Source organism: Bufo gargarizans, chromosome 8, assembly GCF_014858855.1.
Source record: "Bufo gargarizans isolate SCDJY-AF-19 chromosome 8, ASM1485885v1, whole genome shotgun sequence".
Lineage (NCBI taxonomy): Eukaryota > Metazoa > Chordata > Amphibia > Anura > Bufonidae > Bufo > Bufo gargarizans.
The window spans coordinates 135,492,118-135,518,021 of NC_058087.1; the positions used below are offsets into that span (position 1 = coordinate 135,492,118).

General features: G+C 46.5%; 1 protein-coding gene across 1 annotated transcript in view; it reads right to left on the bottom strand.

Annotated features, from left to right (window-relative positions):
* Positions 1-25,904, bottom strand: part of LOC122945680 (eukaryotic translation initiation factor 2-alpha kinase 1-like) — a 58,267-nt gene that overhangs the window by 7,189 nt on the left and 25,174 nt on the right. The window contains exons 3-13 of the mRNA XM_044304823.1: positions 24,816-24,952; positions 24,618-24,655; positions 24,439-24,538; positions 24,234-24,314; positions 22,591-22,690; positions 19,227-19,284; positions 10,649-10,964; positions 10,270-10,378; positions 9,795-9,901; positions 5,214-5,331; positions 2,414-2,493 (exon numbers count right to left, since the gene is read on the bottom strand). Coding sequence (XP_044160758.1) covers positions 2,414-2,493; positions 5,214-5,331; positions 9,795-9,901; positions 10,270-10,378; positions 10,649-10,964; positions 19,227-19,284; positions 22,591-22,690; positions 24,234-24,314; positions 24,439-24,538; positions 24,618-24,655; positions 24,816-24,952 — 1,244 coding nt within the window. The remainder of the gene's footprint in view (positions 1-2,413; positions 2,494-5,213; positions 5,332-9,794; positions 9,902-10,269; positions 10,379-10,648; positions 10,965-19,226; positions 19,285-22,590; positions 22,691-24,233; positions 24,315-24,438; positions 24,539-24,617; positions 24,656-24,815; positions 24,953-25,904) is intronic.

Genomic DNA, 25,904 nt, shown 5'->3' on the forward strand with positions numbered 1-25,904 from the left:
TGGAGGAGGAGGTGTGATGGTGTGGGGGTGCTTTGCTGGTGACACTGTTGGGGATTTATTCAAAATTGAAGGCATACTGAACCAGCATGGCTACCACAGCATCTTGCAGCGGCATGTTGGACCATCATTTATTTTTCAACAGGACAATGACCCCAAACACACCTCCAGGCTGTGTAAGGGCTATTTGACCATGAAGGAGAGTGATGGGGTGCTGCGCCAGATGACCTGGCCTCCACAGTCACAGGACCTGAACCTGAACCCAATCGAGATGGTTTGGGGTGAGCTGGACCGCAGAGTGAAGGCAAAAGGGCCAACAAGTGCTAAGCATCTCTGGGAACTCCTTCAAGAGTGTTGGAAGACCATTTCAGGTGACTACCTCTTGAAGCTCATCAAGAGAATGCCAAGAGTGGGCAAAGCAGTAATCAAAGCAAAAGGTGGCTACTTTGAAGAACCTAGAATATGACATATTTTCAGTTGTTTCACACTTTATTGTTATGTATATAACTCCACATGTGTTAATTCATAGTTTTGATGCCTTCAGTGTGAATCTACAATTTTCATAGTCATGAAAATAAAAAAAACTCTTTGAATGAGAAGGTGTGTCCAAACTTTTGGTCTGTACTGTATATAGTACAGAGCATTTATTTCTAACCCTGGACAATCCCTTATAAAATGGTTGCCCCATTTTATTTTATTTTTTTAAAGAACAAATTAAAAGTTATACTTACCATGCAAACCCCCCTCCCCCACCTTTTCCAGAACTGCTGATCCTATCCTTCCCACACCTGCAGCGATGACATGCTCATGTAGCACAAGTGACTTGTGCAGCCAATCACTGGCCTCAGTGGTATATGGCACACCACCACGGAGACCAGATTGACTGCAGCAGTTACATGCAGTATATGGGCATGCAAATGCTGCAGTCATGAAAACCATAGACCAACAAGGGAATACAGAACAGTGGTGCTGGAATGGAGCAGGTATGGGAAGGATCAGTTTAATATATATATTTTTTTTTTTTATTACAACCCACTTAAAATGCAACCTGCCATGTTGTTCATCAAAAGTAATAGTAAAAAAAACTATCTCGGCATGCACCATGAATGCCGCAGGCCATAGGAGACAGTAGAAGTGGACAGTTCAGTCATGCCAGGCTCCTCATGAATCCACATGGTATGAATATGCTGCCCCTTCCCATTACTTTCTATCACCCCAGTAATAAAGTCACTAAAGCAATCTAGTATTTGTAGCTTGCACATACACTATCCTGCAAAGCAGCGCACCAGCAACCAGAGCAGCAGTGTCAGAGAAGGACAGGTCTTCTACATCAATCGATATAAATGGATTTCACGTTTTACAATATTAAAAATGATGCCAGCAACTCATAGGACAAACGATGGAGCTGAAAAACTGCAGCATTCCTTAAAGGGGTTCTGTACTTTTTTTCCTTACTGATGATCTAACCTCTGAATAGGTCATTAGCATCTGATCGGCAGAGACCCAACACCCAGGACCGCCGCCAATGAACTGTGAGATGGCGGTGGTGCCATGGCCTTCTCGCAGGCCAGTGAGTGATGTCATGACTATTATCACTGGCCTGGGCGCGGCTCAGCCGCATTCACTTTAATGGGGCCAGAGATAAGTCATGATGTCACTGGCCAAAGGATAGATCATCAGTAATAAAGTACAGAACCCCTTTAAAAAGGTTGTCCCATTAAAAGGTGTTATCCAAGTTCTCAAACAGACCCTATGTGCTGGGCATCCTCACAGGTAATATACTTACCCCGCTCCCTGCGCTGCTCCTGGTGCCCGCACTGCTGCTTCTCCCTGCACACGGATGAAAACATCCGGTGTCGGGGGAGCAGCCAATGGTAGGCGGGGACGAGCCTCCCTAGCATTGCAGGTGACGCTAGGGAGGCTCGTCCCTGTCCCTACCTGCCTTTGGTGGGACCAGGAGCGGCGCAGGTAGTGGGGTAAGTATATTACCTGTGAGGATGCCCGGCACATTGGGGGGGGGGCGGTTTGAGAACTTGGATACCCCTTTAGGACAACCTATGCCCTATCCACAGGCTGAGGCCACCACCAATCAGGAGAACAGGGACCCATGCTCCAAATCTGAATGGAGTGCTCCATTCTACTGTATAGAACTGCTGGAGAGTGCCAAGTACAAGCCTTCAGCCATCTCCAGCAGCCCCAAAGAGTTGGGAGCGGCAGCGTGCATGCTTGACCACTGCTCCATTTAAACGGGGAAGCGCAGGCCCACATTCACCTGACGACCACTGAGGCCCCAAACCATCCTGTCAACAGGAGATAAGATTTTTTTTAATGGGAAACATCTTTAAAAAATGCACAATTATTGCAGGTTTAGTCACAGAAGATGGTGGCACTATATAAATAGAATTAGTCTACATACCTTAAAATCATAGCGTGAGCCTTTTAACTGTTCCTGTGCGGCATACATACAGGTGCCCACTCCTGACGTGTGTGTCGAATCTGCATTAAGTAGGAGCAGAGAATGTATAATTTATTATAAAATCTGATAACGTGCAGGACGTGCATGCAGCAGGACAAGTTTTCAACCACATTTCTATCAGACCCATCAGCTCTCCTCACGGTCTGCTCTCAAATTCTGGTATTGACAAATCACTAAAACTTTTCTTATAAGGGCTCATTCAGACGACCGTAGTGTTTTGCGCCCGCAAAACACTGATACCGGCTGTGTGCGTTCCGCATTTTGTGGACACATGGCCGGCACTATAATAGAAATGTCTATTCTTGCTTATTTCTGTCCGCAGACAAGAATAGGACATGTTCTCTCTTTTTTGCAGGGCCGTGGAACAGAAGTACGGATGCGGACAGCACACTGTGTACTGTCCGCATCTTTTGTGGCCCCATTGAAGTGAATAGGTCCGCACCGATTCATACGGTCGTTTGAATGAGCCCCAACTCTGCATTGTGGAGGGCATTTAGAATGGTCCTACCCCAGATTTCTGGCATAAAAAAAAATAAAAAAAAAGTCACAAACTGCTTAGATCCTTTTACACCCACCATCGCTACTTTCCAAAAAGTGGGCATGGTGTGGGCAGCACCATTGGCCCTGGCACATTTACAATAATTTATGCCGGCTTACTGGCGTAAAAGATGACTGAAATGTTCACCAGCTACAAGCTGGAGTACTTTTTAATCTAGGCGCACAGACTGGCGGAGGAGGAGCTTAACTTATGACGAGGCTGGTGCAAGGGGATATGAAGACTGGCATAGAAATGCCAGTCTTGATAAATGACTCCAGTGTTTATTCTCACATACAGTGCTGCCCATAATTATTCATACCCCTGGCAAATTTTGATTTAGTTACTTTTATTCAACCAGCAAGTAATTTTTTGACGGGAAATGACATAGGTGTCTCCCAAAAGATAAAAAGACGATATACAAGAGGCATTATTGTGTGGGGGGAGGGGGGGGGGGGGATTTCTCAGCTTTTATTTACATTTGAGCAAAAAGTGTCCAGTCCAAAATTATTCATACCCTTCACAAACTGTCACAGTCTGTGGGAAAATCAAAAGTTCTATACCATTCCAAATAGTCCAAGTTGTTCTAAAGCATCCTAATTACCCTGATTAATTGGGAACAGCTGTTTTAATCAACTCAACAGGTGAAAAACAGCAGCTCTCTGCAGTTGGTTTGTGGACAGTCATGGCTAAGACAAAGGAGCTCAGTGAGGACCTGCGGCTGCGCATTGTGGCTGCTCACAAGTCAGGAAAGGGCTACAAGGCCATTTCTAAATGTTTTCAAGTTCCAGTGGCTACAGTGCAAAGTATTATTAAAAAATACAAGATGTTCCGAACTGTGGAAAATCTCAGAGGACGTGGTCGGAAGCCAAAAGTGACACCTGTGTTGGCCAGGAGGATAGTTAGAGAGGTGAAAAAGAATCCAAGGATCACCACCAAGACCATCCTGGTGAATCTGGGCTCTGCTGGTGGCAATGTCTCAAGGCAGACAATCCAACGGACACTGCACAATGCTGGGTTCCACTTCTCCAGATAAGGCACACAAAAGCTCGCTTGGCCTTTGCAAAAGCTCATCTGGACAAAGAAGACGACTTCTGGCCTTCTGTGTTATGGTCAGATGAAACACAAATTGAATTGTTTGGTCACAATGATGTTTCCTTCATTTGGCATAAAAAAGGAGAAGCCTTCAACCCAAAGAACACCACCCCCACTGTCAAACATGGTGGTGGGAACCTAATCACAGTAAACGGCACCATGAATAAAAAAGAGCAATACATGAGGATTCTCAACGACAACATCAGGCAGTCTGCAGAAAAACTTGGCCTTGGGCACCAGTGGACATTTCAGCATGACAATGACCCAAAACACACAGCAAAAGTGGTGAAGAAATGGTTAGCAGACAACAACATTAATGTTTTGGAGTGGCCCAGCCAGAGCCCAGACTGGAATCCAAATGAGAATCTGTGGAGGGAGCTAAAGATCAGGGTGATGGCAAGAAGACCCTCCAACCTGAAAGATTTGGAGCTCATTGCTAAAGATGAACGGGCAAAAATGCCTGTGGAGACATGAAAAAAGCTGGTCTGCAATTATAGGAAGCGTTTGATTGCTGTAATAGCCAATAAAGGCTTTTCTATTGATTATTGAGAAGGGTATGAATAATTTTGGACTGGACACTTTTTGCTCAAATGTAAATAAAAGCTGAGAAATGTTTCTCCCCCCCCCACAATAATGCCTCTTGTACACCGTCTTACTATCTTTTGGGAGACACCTAGGTCATTTCCCGTCAAAAAAATTACTTGCTGGTTTAATAAAAGTAACTAAGTAAAAATTTGCCAGGGGTATAAATAATTATGGGCAGCACTGTATGTTCTGTATTTCTGTTTTAATTTTCTGATTATAATTTTTTTTTCTATTTTGTAAGAGAGTGGCTATCTTGCCAGAGCTGCCGTTAACAGCAATTTGAGATATGTTTCACCGCAGCTACGTAGCCAACGTCTATGGGAGACAGTTTTGGCCATGCTCTGTGACTTGTGTAGAGGTCACTGTGCAGGGAGGGGGAGGTGGTAAGCTGTGTCCAACCTCTATGTCAATTGTAGGCAAAGTATCGGACCAACCTTACTGACGCTCCCAACCCGAGAGCCACTTCAGCGTGCCCACAAATTAAATGGTTCACTTTTATGTAAACATTACATGCAGTCTACTCACTATTGGTCCCATCTTTCTTTAGCCATGAATCCGAGTGCTGTATAATATCTCTGCAAGCGAGTCCAAAGTCACCAATACGAACATGAAGATCTGCTCCTTGTAAGAAAATATTTCTCGGCTATGCAAAACAGAGGCACAAGTCAGTTCATGGGTGTGTGGAATGAATAGTGTATATCAGTGGTCAGCAACCTTCTGCACTGGTGCCTTCTCACTCAGCTGATCAGCTGTTTGACCTATCTAGAAGATGGGTCATCAGCTAAATCCAGGAAAACCCCTTTAACCCCTTAGTGACCACCGATATGTGGTTTTATGGCGGTCACTAAGGGGGCTTAGGCTGGGCCGCCACGGGGAGAGAGGACCCGGCGCTCACATGAGAGCCATGGTCCTGATCTAACAGCCTGGACCGGCAGGAGGGATGATCCGTGCTGTTTAACACTTCACATGCCCCAGGCAATGGCGCCCGCCGCATGTAAAGCCCTCTGTCTCCCATCAACACCCTGCAAATGCGATTGCGGGGTGCCGATGTGTGTGAAGGCTGGCTGGGGTCTGATGTAGGCTCCAGACCACCCTTGAAAAATTTCCAGCAGGCTGTGCCTCTCTGGCGCAGCCTGCTGGTCAATATTAGAATAGCATTGCCTTTAAAATGCAATGCACTATAGGGATACTGTCTTTTTATAAAAACTCCACCATGTTTTGTATTGCCGCGTCCGTAATGACCCGGACTAAATAAATATCACGTAAGTAATACTCTACGGTGAACGCCGTAAAAATAAATAAATAAAAAAATAGAAAAATGACAGAATTGCTCATTTATTCTTAGTTGCCATGAAATATTTTTTATAACATGCAATCAAAAAGCATAATTTACTCCAAAATTAAACCAATGAAAAATACAAGTCGTCCCGCAAAAATCAAGCCCTCACAACTCCATAGAAAGAAAAATAAAAAAGTTCTGGGAAGCAGCAATGCAAAAACATTTTTTTCCTTTTAAAAAAAAAGGGGGGTTTTATTGCAAAAAAGTAGCAAAATGTTAAAAATATCTGTATTTGGTTCTTTTAAAGAAATGGACGTGGCTCAAGAAAGCGCACAATAGGGTAGTAGGTTTGATTAGATGGTAACAAAGGTTTACACTAAAGGCTCACCTTGTGGGGTTGTGCTAATATAGGCACAACCCTATCGAAGGCTTGTCACACATGGGTCAGTGCTTGGGTGTGCTGCTGCAGGTCGGGGTTCCTTTAGAAATCCCTTCTGAAGGAACCCCAACCTGCGGCAGCACACCCAAGGACTGACTCTTGTGTGACAAGCCTTCGATAGGGTTGTGTCCAGTCCCTCCGGAAAGGTGCTTTAGGTAAAAGGGAAATCCTGCTCCGGGCGCATCAAACCTAATTCAGACAGTCTTGGATGTAGAAAGGTTTCTTTATTCCATAAAAAAATGCGTACAAGTAAAAACAACACGTTTCAGGGAGTTCAGATCCCCTTCAACAGGATCTGAACTCCCTAAACGCGTTGCTGTTACTTGTGTGCATTTTTAATGCACACCCACAGAGATGGTCACACTCTGGATCTGATCTTTACCCGCTTTTGCTCCCTATCTAACCTTTCTAACTCGCCTCTCCCCCTATCCGACCACAACCTACTCACCTTCTCTTCACTGGTCTCTTCTGTAGCCCCCCCGGTCCACACACCAGCACACCCCCACAGGAACCTTAAACATCTCGACCTTCGCTTGCTTTCTGACTCTCTTCTCCCACTCTCTACCATCTGTTGCCTCCAAGACCCAGAAGCTGCTACCACCCTATACAACACCACAATAAGTACAGCTCTGGACACTGTTGCCCCCCTCACACATAACAAAATCCGGAAAATCAACAGACAACACTGGCACACCAACCTGACCAAGAAACTCAGACAAGCTTCCAGGGCTGCTGAGCGACGATGGAAAAAATCCCCTTCTATAGATCATCTCACTGCATACAAGCAATCCCTTCTCATATTCAAATCCTCACTCGCTGATGCAAAACAGGCCTACTTCTCATCTCTCATATCTTCCCTGTCACACAGCCCTAAACAACTTTTTAGCACTTTTAACTCCCTTCTCCGCCCCCCAGCGCCCCCACCCTCTCCTCTCTTCTCAGCTGAGGACTTTGCCAAATATTTCAAATAAAAGATAGTCCACATCAGAGAAAGCTTCAGTGCACAGTCCCCACAGACCCTCTACACAACTGCTCGGTCCTCTCCCCCTAAAACCCGCTTCTCCACCATTACAGAAGAAAAACTCTCCACTCTACTCTCCAGATCACATCTCACCACCTGTGCACTTGACCCGATCCCATCCCACCTCATCCCTAACCTCACCCCAGTGTTTATCCCAGCCCTAACTCATCTCTTCAATCTATCACTAAACTCTGGTGTCTTCCCCTCTGCTTTTAAACATGCTACCATTACACCCATCCTCAAAAAGCCTTCACTTGACCCATCTTCCTTGTCCAGTTATCGCCCCATATCACTTCTTCCGTATGCCTCAAAGCTACTTGAACAACATGTCCATTCTGAACTGTCCTCCCACCTCTCCTCTTGCTCCCTCTTTGACCGCCTACAATCTGGCTTCCGAACCCACCACTCGACCGAGACTGCCCTTACCAAAGTCACCAATGACCTACTGACAGCCAAAACCAAGAAACAATACTCTGTCCTCCTTCTCCTTGACCTGTCCTCTGCCTTCGACACTGTTGACCACACCCTTCTGTTACAAACTCTCATCTCTTGGCATCACTGACCTGGCTCTCTCCTGGATCACATCATACCTCACAGACCGGACGTTTAGCGTCTCCCACTCCCGCACCACCTCCTCGTCTCATGCCCTCTCTGTTGGTGTCCCGCAAGGCTCTGTCCTAGGACCCCTGCTCTTCTCAATCTACACTTTTGGCCTGGGACAGCTCATAGAGTCCTATGGCTTTCAGTATCACTCCTACGCTGATGACACACAAATCTACCTCTCTGGTCCAGACATCACCACCTTACTATCAAGAATCCCACAATGTCTATCTTCTATATCATCCTTCTTCGCCTCTCGCTTTCTTAAACTTAACATGGATAAGACAGAATTCATAATCTTTCCCCCATCTTGTTCAACCCCCCCCAACAGACCTATCTATCACGATCAATGGCTGCACATTATCCCCAGGCAAAAAGCCCGCTGCCTTGGAGTGACCTTAGATTCTGCCCTTTCCTTCCGACCGCACATCCAAGCCCTTTCCACCACCTGCCGCCTCCAACTCAAAAACATCTCCCGCATCCGTGCTTTCCTTAACTTTGAATCTGCGAAAATGCTCGTACATGCCCTCATTATCTCCCGCCTAGACTACTGCAACATTCTCCTCTGTGGCCTTCCATCTAGCACCCTCGCACCCCTCCAATCTATCCTCAACTCCGCTGCCCGACTAATCCACCTCTCACCTTATTACTCCTCTGCCTCTCCCCTCTGCCAATCCCTTCACTGGCTCCCCATTGCCCAACGAATCCACTTCAAAGTACTGACAAACACATACAAGGCCGTCCATAACCTGTCCCCTCCCTACATCTCTGAGCTACTTTCCCGATACATCCCCACACGCACTCTCCGATCCTCACAAGACCTCCTTCTCTCCTCTCCTCTTATCGCCTCTTCCCACAATCTACTCCAAGATTTCTCCCGTGCATCCCCCATACTCTGGAACTCGCTACCCCAACATATCAGACTCTCACCTACAGTGGAATCCTTCAAAAGAAACCTGAAAACCCACCTCTTCAGACAAGCCTACAACCAGTGACCCTGCTGCCTCTATACCGCCACGACCTGCTTCACCCGCACCTACTGTGTCCTTCTCCCATACCATGTAGATTGTAAGCCCTCACGGGCAGGGCCCTCTCTCCTTCTGTACCAGTTTGTAACTCATCTTGTTTATGATTAGTACAATTGTCTTATGTATGTGCACCGCTTATCATATGTACAGCGCTATGGAATGAATGGCGCTTAAATAATAAATAATAATAATGGCATAAAGAAACCTTTCTACATCCAAGACTGTCTGAATTGGGTTTGAAGCGCCCGGAGCAGGATTTCCTTTTTACCTATAGGTATTTTGTATCACTGTAATCATATTGACCCAGAGAATAAAGATATTATGTTATCTATACCAAAAAATGAACACCGTAAAATTTATAACATAAAAACGCAGTGGCAGTATTGCCGTTTTTCCCATCTCCCTCCCAGAAAAAGAGTTAAAAAAAAAGTTAAAATCAGAATGTTATGTGTACCACAAAATGGTGCCATTAAAAAAAACTACAAATTTTCCCGCAAAAAAACAAGCCCTCATACAGCTATACAGACGAAAAAATAAAAAAGTTAGAGCTCTTGGAATGCGACGATAAAAAGAAGGGGTTAAACACAGTGGGAATTCTGCTCCGCTGATAAACTTTTTAGGTATGCACAGTCAAATGCTAAACCCCGCAATCTGCTCACTGTTAGAAAAGCTACCAAGTCTCACTTGTATGCGCATATACAGAAACCAGTATGTGAAATGATTGGCTATTATACAATACCTTCAAGTCTCGATGGAGAACGCCCATGGAATGGATGTATCGTACGCCTTCCAAGAGCTGGCAGAAAATGCTCAGAGCACTCTGGACATCCACAAAGTCAAAGCATCCTGAGGACAGACCGGTTACACAAAAAAAAAAAATTTGCATTTTTTTTCCCCCAAAATCAAGCATTAACCATATAGCACATGTGCTTGTCCACTTATCTCTTTAGACGGCACCAACGTATTCCACAGCGCTGACAATTACTGAGGCAATTAGACTCACTAGGGCTAGACGGCGACACCGGTCCCAGCCAGGATCGCCGAGTAGCGGTGATTCCATAGAAAATTAATTGGATTGCCGCGGCAGTCACAAGAAATCCAACACAGCTCGATTTCTTGCGACTGCTGCAGCGATTCCATTAATTTCGTTGGGAACACCGCTACTCCTGGCCGCGACCTAGCCTAGCCTAATACTGGAGTTACATGAAACTTACTAGCGGAATCTCTCCCGTTCCTGTAGTGCTCGTTTCTGTCTTCAATCCAATCCCACAAGGACCTTTCGCAGAGATTCATCTGTATATGTAACATCAAATGATACTGAATCTGTGAAAACACAAAAACTTGCACTGAATGGACCACAGACCGCATGCAGGGAGAACAAGGTTGATCGCTGTATCATGGCTTTACTGGCATCCAGTAGTCTAAACCATTTCCCATAAAACTGCCACCTTTTTGCTTCAACCAACAAGGGGGTTTTGGCTTAAGATGCGCCAAAATTCAGACGCGAGATTTTGAAACTGAGTAAGACACCTGTATTACAGTAATGATAAAAAGGAACAGCACCATATCATGTACACCATAATGTACGCATACCTCAAAGTGTCTGTGCAAGCAGAGCTCTTTTTGTGGGCATTCTTCATCACACGAGGAATCACTCTCGTCATCCATGTCATCTTCAGAATTGAACGGGCATCTGTCCCTTGGGCACAGTTCTGGTGAGGACCGGACATTGGCATTGGAGTCTTTAACTGCAGATGGGTTCATGTCCGAAATACTGAGGTTCTTGATCTTGCTTTCATACTTGTCTTTACCCACGGAAGCCATGTTCACGGACTGGTTTTCATCAGTTGAGTCAGCAAAAACAATAGATCCCCCGCTGCTCTCTACACTTTGTATTCCCTTATTATTCCTGCAAGGATGATGATAGTAATGAGTTCATTATTATGCACTTTGTCCTCCAGGGTAGTAAAGCTTAGGATATGACACCAATGTCAGATAGGTGTGGGTCTCACCTCTGGGACCTGCAACTATCTCTAGAACGTGGCCCCAAAACTCACCTGCAAGCGTGCTCTCCATTAAAGGGAACCTGTCACCGGGATTTTGTGTATAGAGCTGAGGACATAGGTTGCTAGATGGCCGCTAGCACAGCCACAATATCCAGTCCCCATAGCTCTGTGTGCTTTTATTGTGTATAAAAAACTTATTTGATACATATGCAAATTAACCTGAGATGAGTCCTGTATGTGAGATGAGTCAGGAACAGGACTCATCTCAGGTTAATTTACATATGTATCAAATCGTTTTTTTTTACACAATAAAAGCACACAGAGCTATGGGGACTGGGTATTGCAGATGTGCTAGCAACCATCTAGCAACCCATGTCCTCAGCTCTATACCCAAAATCCCGGTGACAGGTTACCTTTAACTTCTATGGGAGTTCCAAAAGTAGCCGAACAATCACGCTTGGATATGTTTGGAAGTCCCACAGAAATGAATGGAGAGCGCACTGCACAAGTGTGGCCACCGCTCGAATCACGTCTGTGGGACTGCTAAAAAAAAAAAAAAAAAAAAAAAAAAAAAAAGCAGAACTGGCGCTCAGCTATTTTCAAAACTCCCACAGAAATGAATGGAGAGTGGGAGTGCATGGGCAGTTGTTCTCTGTTCATTTTGGGGACCCTTTTCTGGAGATAGGAGTGGGTCCCAGAGGTGGGACCTGCACCTGACATTGGTGGCATATCCTAGCCATATGCCACCAATGTCTGAGATGAGAGTACCCCTTTAAAATCATACAATTCTGACTGCCTGCAGCCACCACTAGAGGGAGCATAAGAGTTAAAATAAAAAAAAATAAACTTTTCCAGAGTCCATGACAGCACCAGGAGAGAGGATCCTCCGCCCAGGACAGGAAACTCAGATATTTAATAAGGAGGGGCCTCTCCATTCCTCAGTGGTCTTCAGAGACAAAGAGAGCATCCCCGATAATTATCCTTTTAAATCCATTGCGTTTTTCTCTCTCTTTTTTTTTTTGCTGCGCACCCTGTGCACCATAACCAAGACCCATCAAGGAGGGAATATAAGGGTGCTGTCATGGACTCTGGAAAATCAAATTACCGGTAAGAGTAATTATCATTTTTCCCTTCGTCCTATGACAGCACCAGGAGAGATCTCGGAGAGAGAGCGCTAGGGTGGGATAACAGCCTGAAAGACTTAACGCCCAAAGGAAAGGTCAGAGACAGAAGAAAGGTCCAGTCTATAGTGCCTATAGACGGTTCAGAAGACCAGGTAGGTGCTTTGCAAATGTCGAGAATAGACGCATCTGCTCTCTCTGCCCAAGAAGTAGATATCGCTCTTGTTGAGTGCACCGTCCAACCCATAGGTACCGGTTTCTGTAAGGAAACATAAGCTAGCTTGCTTAATCCACCTGGCTATAGAACTTTTGCTAGCAGCCTTTCCTTTATTAGGACCTGAATACTGGACAAACAAGGCCCCCGACTTCCTCCATTCTCTAGTAGCATCCAGGTAGGCTAGAAAACATCTCCTAAGTAACTAAACTACAATTCCTTCTGACACCTGGGATTGGTACCAAAGGACGGAAGTACTACCTCCTGAGATTTATGGAGGTTTGACACTACCTTGGGAAGAAAAGCTGGGTCTGGTCTAAGAACAATTCTATCCTCCTGGATGGAAGTATATTGGGGAATGATAGACAAGGCCTGGACATTTAAGAGTCAACATTCTGATCTCAGAAATGGGTTCAAAGGGTCCTTTCATCAAATACAAAATTTAGGTCCCAGGGAGGAACTTGGAAAATCTGGAACTTAAAATGTCTCATACAGCCCTGCATCTTCAGTGCCACTCTCAGGAACCTCTGATGAGCCGGGTATATTGGGAGATGGTGATGTGTGTCCCTGATGTCCAGGACCACCATATAACAGTCCCTGTACAGGAGGTCCACTACTGACTTTGTCTCCATTTTGAATTTTCTGTATACTAAGAACTTGTTTAATTTCTTTAAAGGGAACCTGTCACCTGGATTTTGTGTATAGAGCTGAGGACATGGGCTGCTAGATGACCGCTAGCACATCTGCAATACCCAGTCCCCATAGCTCTGTGTGCTTTTATTGTGTAAAAAAAACGATTTGATACATATACAAATTAACCTTAGATGAGTCCTGTCCCTGAGATGAGTCCAGCATGAAGGAGCCCAGCACCGCCCAGTATCCTCCGAATCTCCTCCTTGCTCCCCGACGTCACAAAGATAGAGCGCGTAATCTCGCAATGCGCGAGCTAGCACATGCGCAGTTTGTTCCCTGAGGCGGATGCCAGCACAGGAAAGGAACACTGCAAAGAAAAAGGGGGTCAGTCAGCACATCCCAGTGCGCAGGGGCACGTTGCGATGGCTAAAAACAACACTGTAAAACAAAACATGCAATGCAACAGCCCTCTGCAAATCAAATAAAGTACAAAAATGCATAATAATTGCTAGTGCTATACTTCTAAATTAGAGATGCTTGGCAAATAATTTTGTACAAAATTATTTGAGCCCGTCTGCCGCACGTCAAGGCGATCGCTGTAAGATCTCTGTGGTTCCTAACACTAAATTCTACCTGTAGAATGACGGCTACCATACAATTCAGGGAGTGTAGGTTCCACATGCATGCTGGGCCTGCTTTAATTTCTGTCATCTTTGGTGCCAAAATGGCCTCCATTATATCCAAGGAATGCAGGTACGAACATGCATGCCGGGCCCACTCCACACCACTCGTAGTGCCAAAAGGCCACCAAAGAATGCAATGAGAGTCCACACTCTCAATTGTATGGTAGCCGTCATGGCACATAACAGGTAGAATTTAGTGTTAGAAACCAGTGTTACAGTGTTACGTGCGGCTGACGGGCTCAAATAATTTTGTACAAAATTATTTGCCAAGCATCTCGAATTTATAAGTATAGCACTAGCAATCATTATGCATTTTTGTACTTTATTTGGTTTGCAGAGAGCTGTTGCATTGCATGTTTTGTTTTACAGGAAAGGAACACTATGCCGACACTGCGCTTGCGCATTGCAAGATTACGGCGCTTCAGCTTTGTGACGTCGGAGAACAAGGAGGAAATTCGGAGGATGCGGGGCGGTGCTTGGCTCCTTCGCGCTGAACTCATCTCAGGTTAAATTGCATATCTATCGGGTGTTTTTTTGACACCATAAAAGCACACAGAGCTATGGGGACTGGATATTGCAGATGTGCTAGCGTCAATCTAGCACCCCATGTCCTCAGCTCTATTCACAAAATCCAGGTGACAGGTTTCCTTTAAATTTATGATGGTTCTGAATTCTCCATTGTTTTTTGGGGGGTTTTTTAACCAGAAAAAGGTTGGAGTAGAACCCCATACCTTCTTCTGATGGAGGACAAGAGATAAGCGCCCCTTTTAAAATAAGTTTCTCTACCTCTTTTTCTAGAGCCTTCTGAGCCCTTGGGCCTACCTCTGTTACCCAAAAAATTTCTGGGGGAAGACTCTTGAATTCCAGTCTGAATCCCTCCCGAAATCTCTGACCAGGCTGGGAGGAAGTGCAACAGCCTCCCTCCCACCCTGGCGTCATTGGGGGTTGTCTTTTTTGGCAGTGATGGAATTACGGCCTCTGAACAAGAACCCTTTGGATTTGGAAAAAGAGAACTTCCACTTGGAATCTCTCTTATTCTGGCTCGTCTCTGTACCTGAGAATCTTCTATTCTGGCGAAAGGAGGGATTCTGCTTACAAAAAGAAGGGGGGAAACCCTTTCTTTCTATCTCCTGCTTTTTCAAGAATATCGTCTAAGGCAGACCCGAACAAGTATTTTCCTTCACATGGAATATTACATAGTCTATTCTTAGACGCCACGTCCCCTGACCAATACTTAAGCCAAAGGGCTCTGCGAGCTGAATTAGCCAGGGAAGATGAACAAGCAGACAATCTAACCGCATCGGCGGAAGCCAGAAAGTCAGCTGCTTTGGCAATAACCGGGATAGATTCTAATAGCTGGTCCCTAGGAGTCTTATCCTTAATCTGGTCCCCTAACTGCTTAACCCATAAGATAAGGGCCCTAGCAGTACAAGTGGCCGCTATGTTTGGTTTAAAGGGAACCTGTCACCGGGATTTTGTGTATAGAGCTGAGGACATGGTTGCTAGATGGCCGCTAGCACATCCGCAATATCCAGTCCCCATAGCTCTGTGTGCTTTTATTGTGTAAAAAAAAAAACGATTTTATACATATGCAAATTAACCTGAGATGAGTCCTGTATGTGAGATGAGTCAGGGACAGGACTCATCTCAGGGTAATTTGCATATGTATCAAATCGTTTTTTTTTACACAATAAAAGCACACAGAGCTATGGGGACTGGGTATTGCGGATGTGCTAGCGGCCATCTAGCAACCCATGTCCTCAGCTCTATACACAAAATCCCGGTGACAGGTTCCCTTTAAGGGAAGCCCCTGCTGACTCCCATGTTCGCCTTAGAAAGCTATCTGCTCTCCTGTCCATGGCGTCTTCAAGCTGCCCTAGGTCATCAAAAGGCAAAGATGATCTGCGTGACACTTTAGCAATCAGTATGTCAATTTTCGGTGCGCAGTCCAGAGTACTGAATCCGCGGCGTCAAAGGGGTAATTGCGTTTAACGACGAGGGAATAAAATTACATTTGTCTGGATTTTTCCACTCATTCGTGATCATAGCTGCCACGTTTTCATGAATAAAAACTATCTTTTTTTTTTTTTCTTCCAACCCTTTAAACATTATGTCCTGGACTGATCTTACTTTCTTAGGCCTCTTTCACACGGGCGTCAGTTTTTTTGCCCGGATAAGAGGCGGGTGCGTTGCGGGAAAATGCGCGATTTTTCAGCGCGAGTGCAAAACATTGTCATGCGTTGCACTCGCGTGAGAAAAATCGCGCATGTTTGGTACCCAAACCCGAACTTCTTCACAGAAGTTCGGGCTTGGGATTGATGTTCTGAAGATTGTATTATTTTCCCTTATAACATGGTTATAAGGGAAAATAATAGCATTCTGAATACAGAATGCATAGTAAAACAGCACTAGAGGGGTTAAAAACAGGACCTGGGGTGAGCATTAAATAGAGGTTAAGGACCTTCGATGATGTCACTCCGGTCATCACATGGTACGTCACATGATCTTTTACCATGGTGATTCACCATGGTAAAAGACCATGTGATGACCGGAGTGACGTCATCAAAAGGTCCTTAACCTCTATTTAATGCTCACCCCAGGTCCTGTTCAGCAGAGGAGACACAAGGAGATGCCGGGCTTCGCGATCAAGTGGACTAAGGCGAGTTAAATTATTTTTTATTATTTTTTAACCCCTCTAGCGCCGTTTTACTATGCATTCTGTATCCAGAATGCTATTATTTTCCCTTATAACCATGTTATAAGGGAAAATAATAATGATCGGGTCTCCATCCCGATCGTCTCCTAGCAACCGTGCGTGAAAATCGCACCGCATCCGTACTTGCTTGCGGATGCTATGCAATTTTCACGCTTCCCATTCACTTCTATGGGGCCTGAGTCGCGTGAAAAATCGGACAATATAGAGCATGCTGCGATTTTCACTCAACGCACAAGTGATGCGTGAAAATCACCGCTCATGTGCACAGCCCCATAGAAATGAATGGGTCAGGATTCAGTGCGGGTGCTGTGCGTTCACCGCACGCATCGCACCCGCACGGAAAACTCGCCTGTGTGAAAGGGGCCTTAGGGTCCTCAATATTCATTCTAGCGCTAACTGCTTTCAGAAATTGATCAACATCCTGAATGGGAAAGAGGGTCTACCACCTCTATCCTCATCTGAGGATGAGTCGGATGAAACCTCCCCACTTTCCACTAACGTATTTTCATCCGAACTAGAGACGTCCAAAAAGCTTTGCCCAGAAGGGGATCTGTCTTTGCTTTTATGGGCTACTTTTTTTTAGATTTAAGGGCGTTACCCATTTCTTCTCTAATCAGTCTTTTCATACCTTTGAACATTGAGGGGGAGTCTTCTGTTATAGCGTTTTCTATGCAGGAGCGACAGAGTAGCTTAACATAGGAAGGGGGCAATTTGGTCTTACAAATTCTGCATTCCTTATGCTTTGTCTTAGCCGACACTTTCCTAGGTTTATCCTAAAAGACAATATGCCATAATAAACCCAATGTAAACGGAAACCCAAAGAAGGGGAATAGAACCCCCCTGCTGTACATACCCTCCAGCCATACCAAAGGTGCAGGGGTAGGCTGGTCCTTCTGGGCCTCTCTAGCGTCCTCCATGCTGACAGAGGTCCAACACACGCCTTGGATCAGGTCCTTCACGGCAAGGATCCACAGGCCGCTCTAGCTGGGCTAAACGCGCCGGAAATTCAAATCTCCCGCACTTCAGCGCACCAGGTGACAAAGTATTGCGAGATCTCGTCCGTGGTCTTGCGATACTACGGATGGGAAGTGCTACGTTCGCAATCCCTGCGCTCCCGTCCCCTGCTGATGGAGCCCGTACCACAGACAGGGAAATGCTATGTCTAGGCAGAAAGGAGGGACCTCTGGACTGGAGTTTACTGGTATGCCGCCACAGTCTTCAGGGAGCACGTAGCGGGGAACTCACCCAGCACGCTCCCCAGCCCAGCCGGCAAGGTTAACTTGGAGAGAAAGTACTCCCCAGCAGACGCTTATAGGAATCCTCTCCTAGGACAGGAAAACCACTGAGGAATGGAGAGGTCCCTCCTTCTTAAATATCTGTGGGTTCCTGTCCTGGGCGGAGGACACTTTCTCCTGGTGCTGTCATAGGACAAAGGGAAACAAAATCTATGTTTACTAGAGGGCTCTGTGCACACAATGATTCATACATTTGCCTCTGAACCCATTCTAAGAGATGAGGAAAGGCTTTTCTGATCATGTCCTTAGATCTTAATATACATGGATCTCTTAAGTTATAATACTCAGGATAGGTCATCAATATCAGATCGGTGGTGGTCAACACCCGATAGCCCTCCCTTCCTTGTTTACCTGCTCACTGCCGACAATGCAGCAGCGAGCAGGAGTAATTACAAGCCGTTCCATTCATTTCAATGGGATGGCTCTGTAGAATACACTTGTATAGGAAGGAACCATCCCATAGAAGTGAATGGGACAGCTTGTAGTTACACCTGATCACCGCTGCGATGTTGATGGCGAGCAGGTAAACAATAAAGGGAAGGCAGCACTCGCATGGAGCGCGGCCTTCTCTTCAACTAGCTGATTGGCAGGAAAAACACTTTAATGACACCTCTTTATAGACTGTATTCGAAGGGTCTTTTCAGCTCCCAATTATTCATGGCAGTTGGCTCAGAGTGGCGTAGAAACATGAAAGAGTCGTTACTCACCTGACTGATCCCCTGCGACTCTTTCTGCTCCCTCACAACACACAGAAAATGCCTATTCAGCCAATCAATGGCTGAGGCGGGTCATTTCTGTGGCCAGTGATTGGCAAAGGCCATCTCCAAGCAATTCTGCAGTGCTGGGATGGTTGCAGGAAGCAGAAGGCAAAGGGCAGGGAGTTGTTAAAGGGGTTATCCGGGTTCAGAGCTGAACCCGGACACATCTCCTTCTTCCACCACTTAGCTTCTCCGACATGAGCATCGGAGAATTTGAATGCTCTGATGCTCCCCCTTGCTCTGCTCTGAATTGCGCAGGGCAAGGGCTTTTTCTGGAGATCTGGTGACATACTGGCTCTCTATGGGTGAGCTAGGCGGCTAGCAGTGAGCCTGATGAGGTCACTAGCACTAATGGGCGGGCTTTAGTGCTGCCCTAGCCATTTTACAGGCTAGGGCAGCGCTAAAGCCCGACCATCAGTGCCGGTGACGTCACCAGGCTCACAGCTAGATGGAAGCCTCTGCCTAGCAGTGTAAAAATGTAAACGAACCGTCTTTGCCCTGCGCAGGGCAAGAGAGAGCATCAGAGCACGAAATGCTCCGAAGCTCATGTCAGAGGGGCTGAGTGGGGGTAAGAAGGAGATATGTCTGAACCCTGACAACCCCTTTAAGAGGCTTTTTTTTATATTTTCAAACCACTCTGCCAACAATTTTTCAAGGTTGGAAAATAAAATAAAAAATAATAAAAAGGGAGAACAACCCTGTAATAGAAAAGGTGCATTAGACAAGCATCTGGGGCAATACTTACTCCTCAGAGTTGTGGTTGGAAGAACCTTTAATAGCTTGTAATGAATTGATCGGCTTACCTAAAATCATGGCACACACAAAAAAAATCTTTAAGAATATGCAAGTATTGCAGAATTTAACATTTTATTGATCTATGTTCCATCAGGGCTTCATTCTTTCTCATGGACTGCCTACCGCCCTTTAGTACAAGCATGTCAGCAATTAAAGGGATTTTTCCATGAAAAGCCTGCAAAGTAAAATTTGTAAAATGCAATAAACTACTGCGCTTTATGCTAAAAAGCTGAATCCCACCACTTTATATCAAGGCTGCCCGCTGGCCATGTCAACACTGAATGCCTGCTCTGTTTTGGCCTTTAGTCCCCGTCTCTCCTGAACATTTTTCTAAGCCATTTTTCATTTGATCATAAATTGGCTTAGAAATTTGTTCAGATAGGGAGAGTGAGGGGCTGAAGGCTGAGAAATCAGACAGCTAGTCTGACGGACTGATCACAGAACCAGGGCCGGCCTTAGGTGTTCAGGCGCCCTGTGCGAGCTAACCTTGTGGCGCCCCCCCCCCCCCCCAAAAAAAAAAAAAAAAAAATGCTTGTTGCTGGCATCATGGCATAGGCTGGCTGACTATCCAACCAAGTAGTTACCAGCCCTTACACCCCAAAGGCCGGTGTAATGTTATACTTCCCTAGTTCGTGAGATTTCCCTACCCTCGTCACTTCCGGTCGCACCGGACATGACGTGAGGAGGTGTGCAGCATCGCGCAGGCGCACAACGACAGGTTAGGGAAATTTCACAGCAGCGCATGCGCCAGGAGCCTCGCCGGCGGTTAGGGTAGGGAAAAACTATGGGCCAATGCGCAGTGATCGGATGGATGTTTTCAGCTGAACACCGGCCGACACTGCGCATGCACCGGGAGCCTCACCAGCGGTTAGGGAAGGGAAAAATGTACGTACGGGCCAGTGCTTTTTCCCTACCCTAACCGCTGGTGAGGCCCCCAGCGCATGTCGGCCGGTGTCCAGCTGAGAAAATTAGTTTCCAATGTAGTATTAATAACTAAACAATTAAATAATAAACATATTGCATTGTCTACTTACCACCAGGACAATAAGATGATCTGGACTCTGGCTGCAGTCTGGCTCTGGGGACTCCATTGTCACTCTCATTATTCCCCCCCCCCCAATCACTCTCATTATTCCCCCCCCCCCCCCCGCCATCACTCTCATTATTCCCCCCCCAATCACTCTCATTATTTCCCCCCCCCCCCCCCGCCATCACTCTCATTATTCTCCCCCCCATCACTCTCATTATTCTCCCCCATCACTCTCATTATTTTCCCCGCCATCACTCTCATTATTCCCCCCCCCCCGCCATCACTCTCATTATTTCCCCCCCCGCCATCACTCTCATTATTCTCCCCCCCGCCATCACTCTCATTATTCTCCCCCCCATCACTCTCATTATTCTCCCCCCCATCACTCTCATTATTCTCCCCCCCCATCACTCTCATTATTCTCCCCCCCATCACTCTCATTATTCTCCCCCCCATCACTCTCATTATTCTCCCCCCCGCCATCACTCTCATTATTCTCCCCCCCATCACTCTCATTATTCTCCCCCCCATCACTCTCATTATTCTCCCCCCCATCACTCTCATTATTCTCCCCCCCCCATCACTCTCATTATTCTCCCCCCCCCATCACTCTCATTATTCTCCCCCCCATCACTCTCATTATTCTCCCCCCCATCACTCTCATTATTCTCCCCCCATAACTCTCATTATTCTCCCCCCCATAACTCTCATTATTCTCCCCCCCATCACTCTCATTATTCCCCCCCATCACTCTCATTATTCCCCCCCCATCACTCTCATTATTTTCTCCCCCCCCATCACTCTCATTATTCCCCCCCCCATCACTCTCATTATTTCTCCCCCCCCATCACTCTCATTATTTCCCCCCCCCCCCATCACTCTCATTATTTCTTCCCCCCCCCCCATCACTCTCATTATTTCTCCCCCCCCCATCACTCTCATTATTTCTCCCCCCCCCCCCCATCACTCTCATTATTTTTCTCCCCCCCCCCCCATCACTCTCATTATTTCTCTCCCCCCCCCCCCATCACTCTCATTATTTTTCTCCCCCCCCCCCATCACTCTCATTATTTCTCCCCGACACTCTCATTATTTCCTCCCCCCCCCCATCACTCTCATTATTTCCTCCCCCCTCCCACTCTCTTTTCCACCTCTAGTGTAGCGTGGCCGAGCTCTGTTCGATCCGCGGTACAGGAGCATTTGTTTCCTGTACCCGGCCGGACTGACAGGAAGTGCACACTAAGTGAGCACTTCCTGTCAGTCCGGCCGGGTACAGGAAACAAAAGCTCCTGTACCGCGGATCGAACAGAGCTCGGCCACGCTACACTAACAGCACACAGCAGGCGCAGGCAGAGCCTCAGCCACTCAGGCGGCGCAGAATGAGGGGCGCCGCCAGCCGCCCGCCGCCCGAAGTTTTTTTTTTTTAAAACCGCAACGTGCGCCCCCTGCTGAATACAGGGGAGGGGGCGGGGGCCCGCCCGCCCCGTGGGAAAACATAAGTGCCGCCTCGCCTGCCCATATTACATTGCGGGCTGTCGGCCGCCCGGCGCCCCTGTTGCTATGGCGCCCTGTGCGGCCGCACAGCCCGCACACCCCAAAGGCCGGCCCTGCACAGAACAACCTTCTGCAGCTGCTATGCACTGTGAAACATAGAAGCTACAGAAGCCAGATGATGCAACACTTAAAGGGAACCTGTCACTGGGATTTTGGGTATAGAGCTGAAGACATGGGCTGCTACATCGCCGTTAGCACATCTGCAATACCCAGTCCCCATAGCTCTCTGTGCTTTTATTGTGTAAAAAAAAAACAATGATACATATGCAAATTAACCTGAGACGAGTCCAGCGTGAAGGAGCCCAGCACCGCCCCGCATCCTCAGAATCTCCTCCTTGCTCCCCGACGTCAGAAAGCTAGCGCATGCGCAGTTCGTTCCCTGAGGCTAATGCCATCACAGGGAAAGAACACTGAGGACGCTGTGCATGCGCTAGCTCGCGCATCGCGAGATTACGGCGCTCTGGCTGTCTGACGTATCAAACTGTTTTTTTTTTTACACAATAAAAGCACACAGAGCTATGGGGACTGGGTATTGCGGATGTGCTAGCGGCCATCTAGCAACCCATGTCCTCAGCTCTATACACAAAATATTGGTAACAGGTTCCCTTTAATTAAAAAAAATAACTATGGAAAAAAAATGCATCTAAATAATCAAAATAGAAAACTGTCTGCTGATGTTGTCCATAGCTAACTTTTTGTGAGAAAGTGTGCCTACGGCAAGGGGACATACATTTTGAATTTGGTGGCTGCACATGTTCCATCCAAGCTGTATTGTACCCAACAATATTAGGATGATGTAATCCGGCCAATACCTTAACTTCACGAAGTACCTGTGAATGAGCAAAGCAACATTTACATTAAAAAATATATTTTTACGTTTTCACCGTATATATTTTCTATAGAACGTTTAATGCACGTTAAAATGTAATAAATGGACAGAAAGCATAAAAAAGTCAAGGTTTCCTGTTGTATTATGCCATGCACTATACGGGTACAATCAACATGCTTACAGCTTGTACATGTCTACCCAGAGCTGCACGTCACACGCTGTATGACAACGTGATGGTGAAGGTCAGATCCATATGATATTCTCACTATGTAAAGGTGGCCATACACCTTAGATATTCACTCACTCATTCAGGCGACACTTATTACCCTCGACTCTCTGGTCATACACATGCACACTCGACTGAGCATGCATGTGTTCTCAATGCGGAGAGAAAAACAAGCCACTGGCAGAGGCATATCTCCCGTGAGAACAAAGCATGAGGCATATCCAAATCCAACATCTGACGGCAGATGTGAAGAGGAAGTGGAGACACCCTCATACACATAATGTAATTATTAAGGGCACCTTAAAGGGGTTTTCCGTGATATTAATACTGATGATATTTACTCTGGATAGGTCATCAGTATCTGATCAGCGGGGGACTGACAGCCGAGGCCCCCGCCGATCAGCTGGTTGTGGAGGCAGCGGTGCTCACAGTAGTGCTGCAGCCTTCCAGGCCAGTGACGACACGTTCATCAGTCACATGGTCTAGGAGCAGCTCAGCCCAATAGAAGTGAATGGGGCAGAGAGCGATACCAAATACAGGGGCTATACAATGTATGGTGAAGTGCTTCGTAAGCTGCGGAGCTCACAGGAGCGCCGATGCCTTCTCAAACAGCTGACTGGCGGGGGTCCTGGGTGTCGGACCCCCTCAGATTCCGAGGACAGGTCATCAGTATTAAAATCTTGGAAAACCCTTTTAAAAGGGCATCTGTCATAAGATTCGTACCTATAAAACTGTCTGACCTGTTACATGTGCACTTGGCAGCTGAAGGCATCCGTGTTGGTCCCATGTTCATATGTGCCCTCATTGCTGAGAAACATGATGTTTTAGTATATGCAAATGAGGCTCTATGGAGCAATGGGGGCGTTACCGTTACACCTAGAGGCTCTGCTCTCTCTGCAACTGCCACGCCCTATGCAAGGCTAAGCAGTGCAAACGTCCTCATGTCTGGCCCCGTCAGTCAATTTGGAGAAGGTGCGACAGTTGCAGAGAACAGAACCTCTAGGTGTAATGCCAACGCCCCCATTGCTCCTAGAGGTTCATTTGCATATATTAAAACTACATTTTTCTCAGTAATGTGGACACATATGAACATGGGACCAACACAGATGTCTTCAGCTGCCAAGCGCACATGTAACAGGTCAGCCAGTGTCATAGGTACAAAACTGCTGACAGATGCCCTTTAAATTGTACTTACTGCCTGACCTGCACATAAGGCTCCAAATCTGATCATACATAGTGCACAACATCTACAACCGCACTGACATCTTGGAAAGACCAGATGCACCACAGTATAGGGAGGACGTTTTAGACAACTTACCCTCTTACAGTCTCTCCTGGATACTTTTTTTATGAGGATTTTTTTAATGGCGTAGAACTGACCATCTAATTTGTTTCTGACCTACAAAATATAACACACAGAACAATATTACCGTACGACGCCACGACTGCATAGTAATAAAAACACAGGCAAAAACTTGACACCACCTCCCCCCTCCAAATGATATAGAGACCCGGAATTATACCTTATACACTTTCCCGTAGCCTCCTTTTCCAAGCTGAGCAATTTCTTCAAACTCATTCAGGTATCGGGATACCTGGGCATCGGCGAGCACGTCCTTCGCTCTGAGAAGACATTTGCGTTATTAGACCGACAGATGATCATAGGTCCGTGTAAATGACATACTTTTTTGCTGGCACTAACCTGTTCAGATGGAAGCTTAGGTCACCGTGGGTTATTTCCTGTGTATATGACAATAAGACAGGAGCTTAACAACCAATAATCAGATTTATAGAACTGCGTCATTTCCCAGCATGCATTGCTCCTAATAGAAAGGTATTAAGCATCAGAGCTTCACAGGGCGAGAGTGACCCTGTATCTACCGTATGGACGCTCACCTACCTCCTTGTACATGTGCCGTTTAGCGGCCCTCAGCAGCTCGGTGATGGCGGTGCTGTGCTGCAGTCTGACTGTGCTCAACTCATCGCTGAAGGCAAACGGGGTGAGAAGGCCCGTTCTGGCGAAGGTCTGACAGAGCACTGCGAGGAGAGACGACATAGTGACCACAGGGCTGGAGGCAAAGGCACATCCATAGGATACTCCATCACATGCACTGGCTTAGCGTCGTCTTCCTTTTTCCTGCAGAGCAGCGCTCCTGACTACGCAGCGGTGCCGGGAACTGCAGTGCAGTCTCATTTATTTGAATACACCAGTACTATTATGGCACAGTGATGAAGCGGGCTTATGAGCTGTGCCCATGACATCATTTGCTGGTGCCAGCTGTGTTACATTTGGCACCCTAGATGCCACAGACAGTGGTGACTGCGGCATGTAAGTGATTAGTGAATGGGCTCACTCTCTCACCAGCCCACAAACAATGCAACTGCTGGGTGCCAAGTGACTGCCATAGCAGCCGGGGGGGGGGGGGGGGGGGGCTAACAATTTTCCCTGGGCCTGCCACGTACGGATGTCTATTAGGGCCTTACCTACATAGTCCAACAGCATAAAGATACCGCCTGTTGATAAGGGGACTGGTAACATGGAATGCCTTCATACATTTCCAGGAAGAATAACAGAGGGATAGCACAGAGGAATACGCATATTTATGAAAGCAGACAGTGGACCAGTCTGTTCATGACCAAGATTTTAACACCTTGACATCTGTTTGTATCAAAGGGGGTTTTCTGACTGTTTTTTATACTGATGACCTATCTTCAGGATAGATCAGAAGTATTTAAAAGGGAAGGGGTCCGACACCCAATCAGACTGAGATGCTCCAATGAGAGCCACTGCCTTCTCACAGCTTGCCACGTACAGCGCCATACATTGTATAGTGGTTGTTCTTGGTACTGCAGCTCGGTCCGCATTCACTTGGACAGGACTGAGCTAGACCTATATCATGTGACGTCACTGGTCTGCAAGAAGGCTGAGGCACTCAGAGGCTGATTGGTAGGGGTCCTGGGTGTCGGATGTCAGTATTAAAAGTCAGTT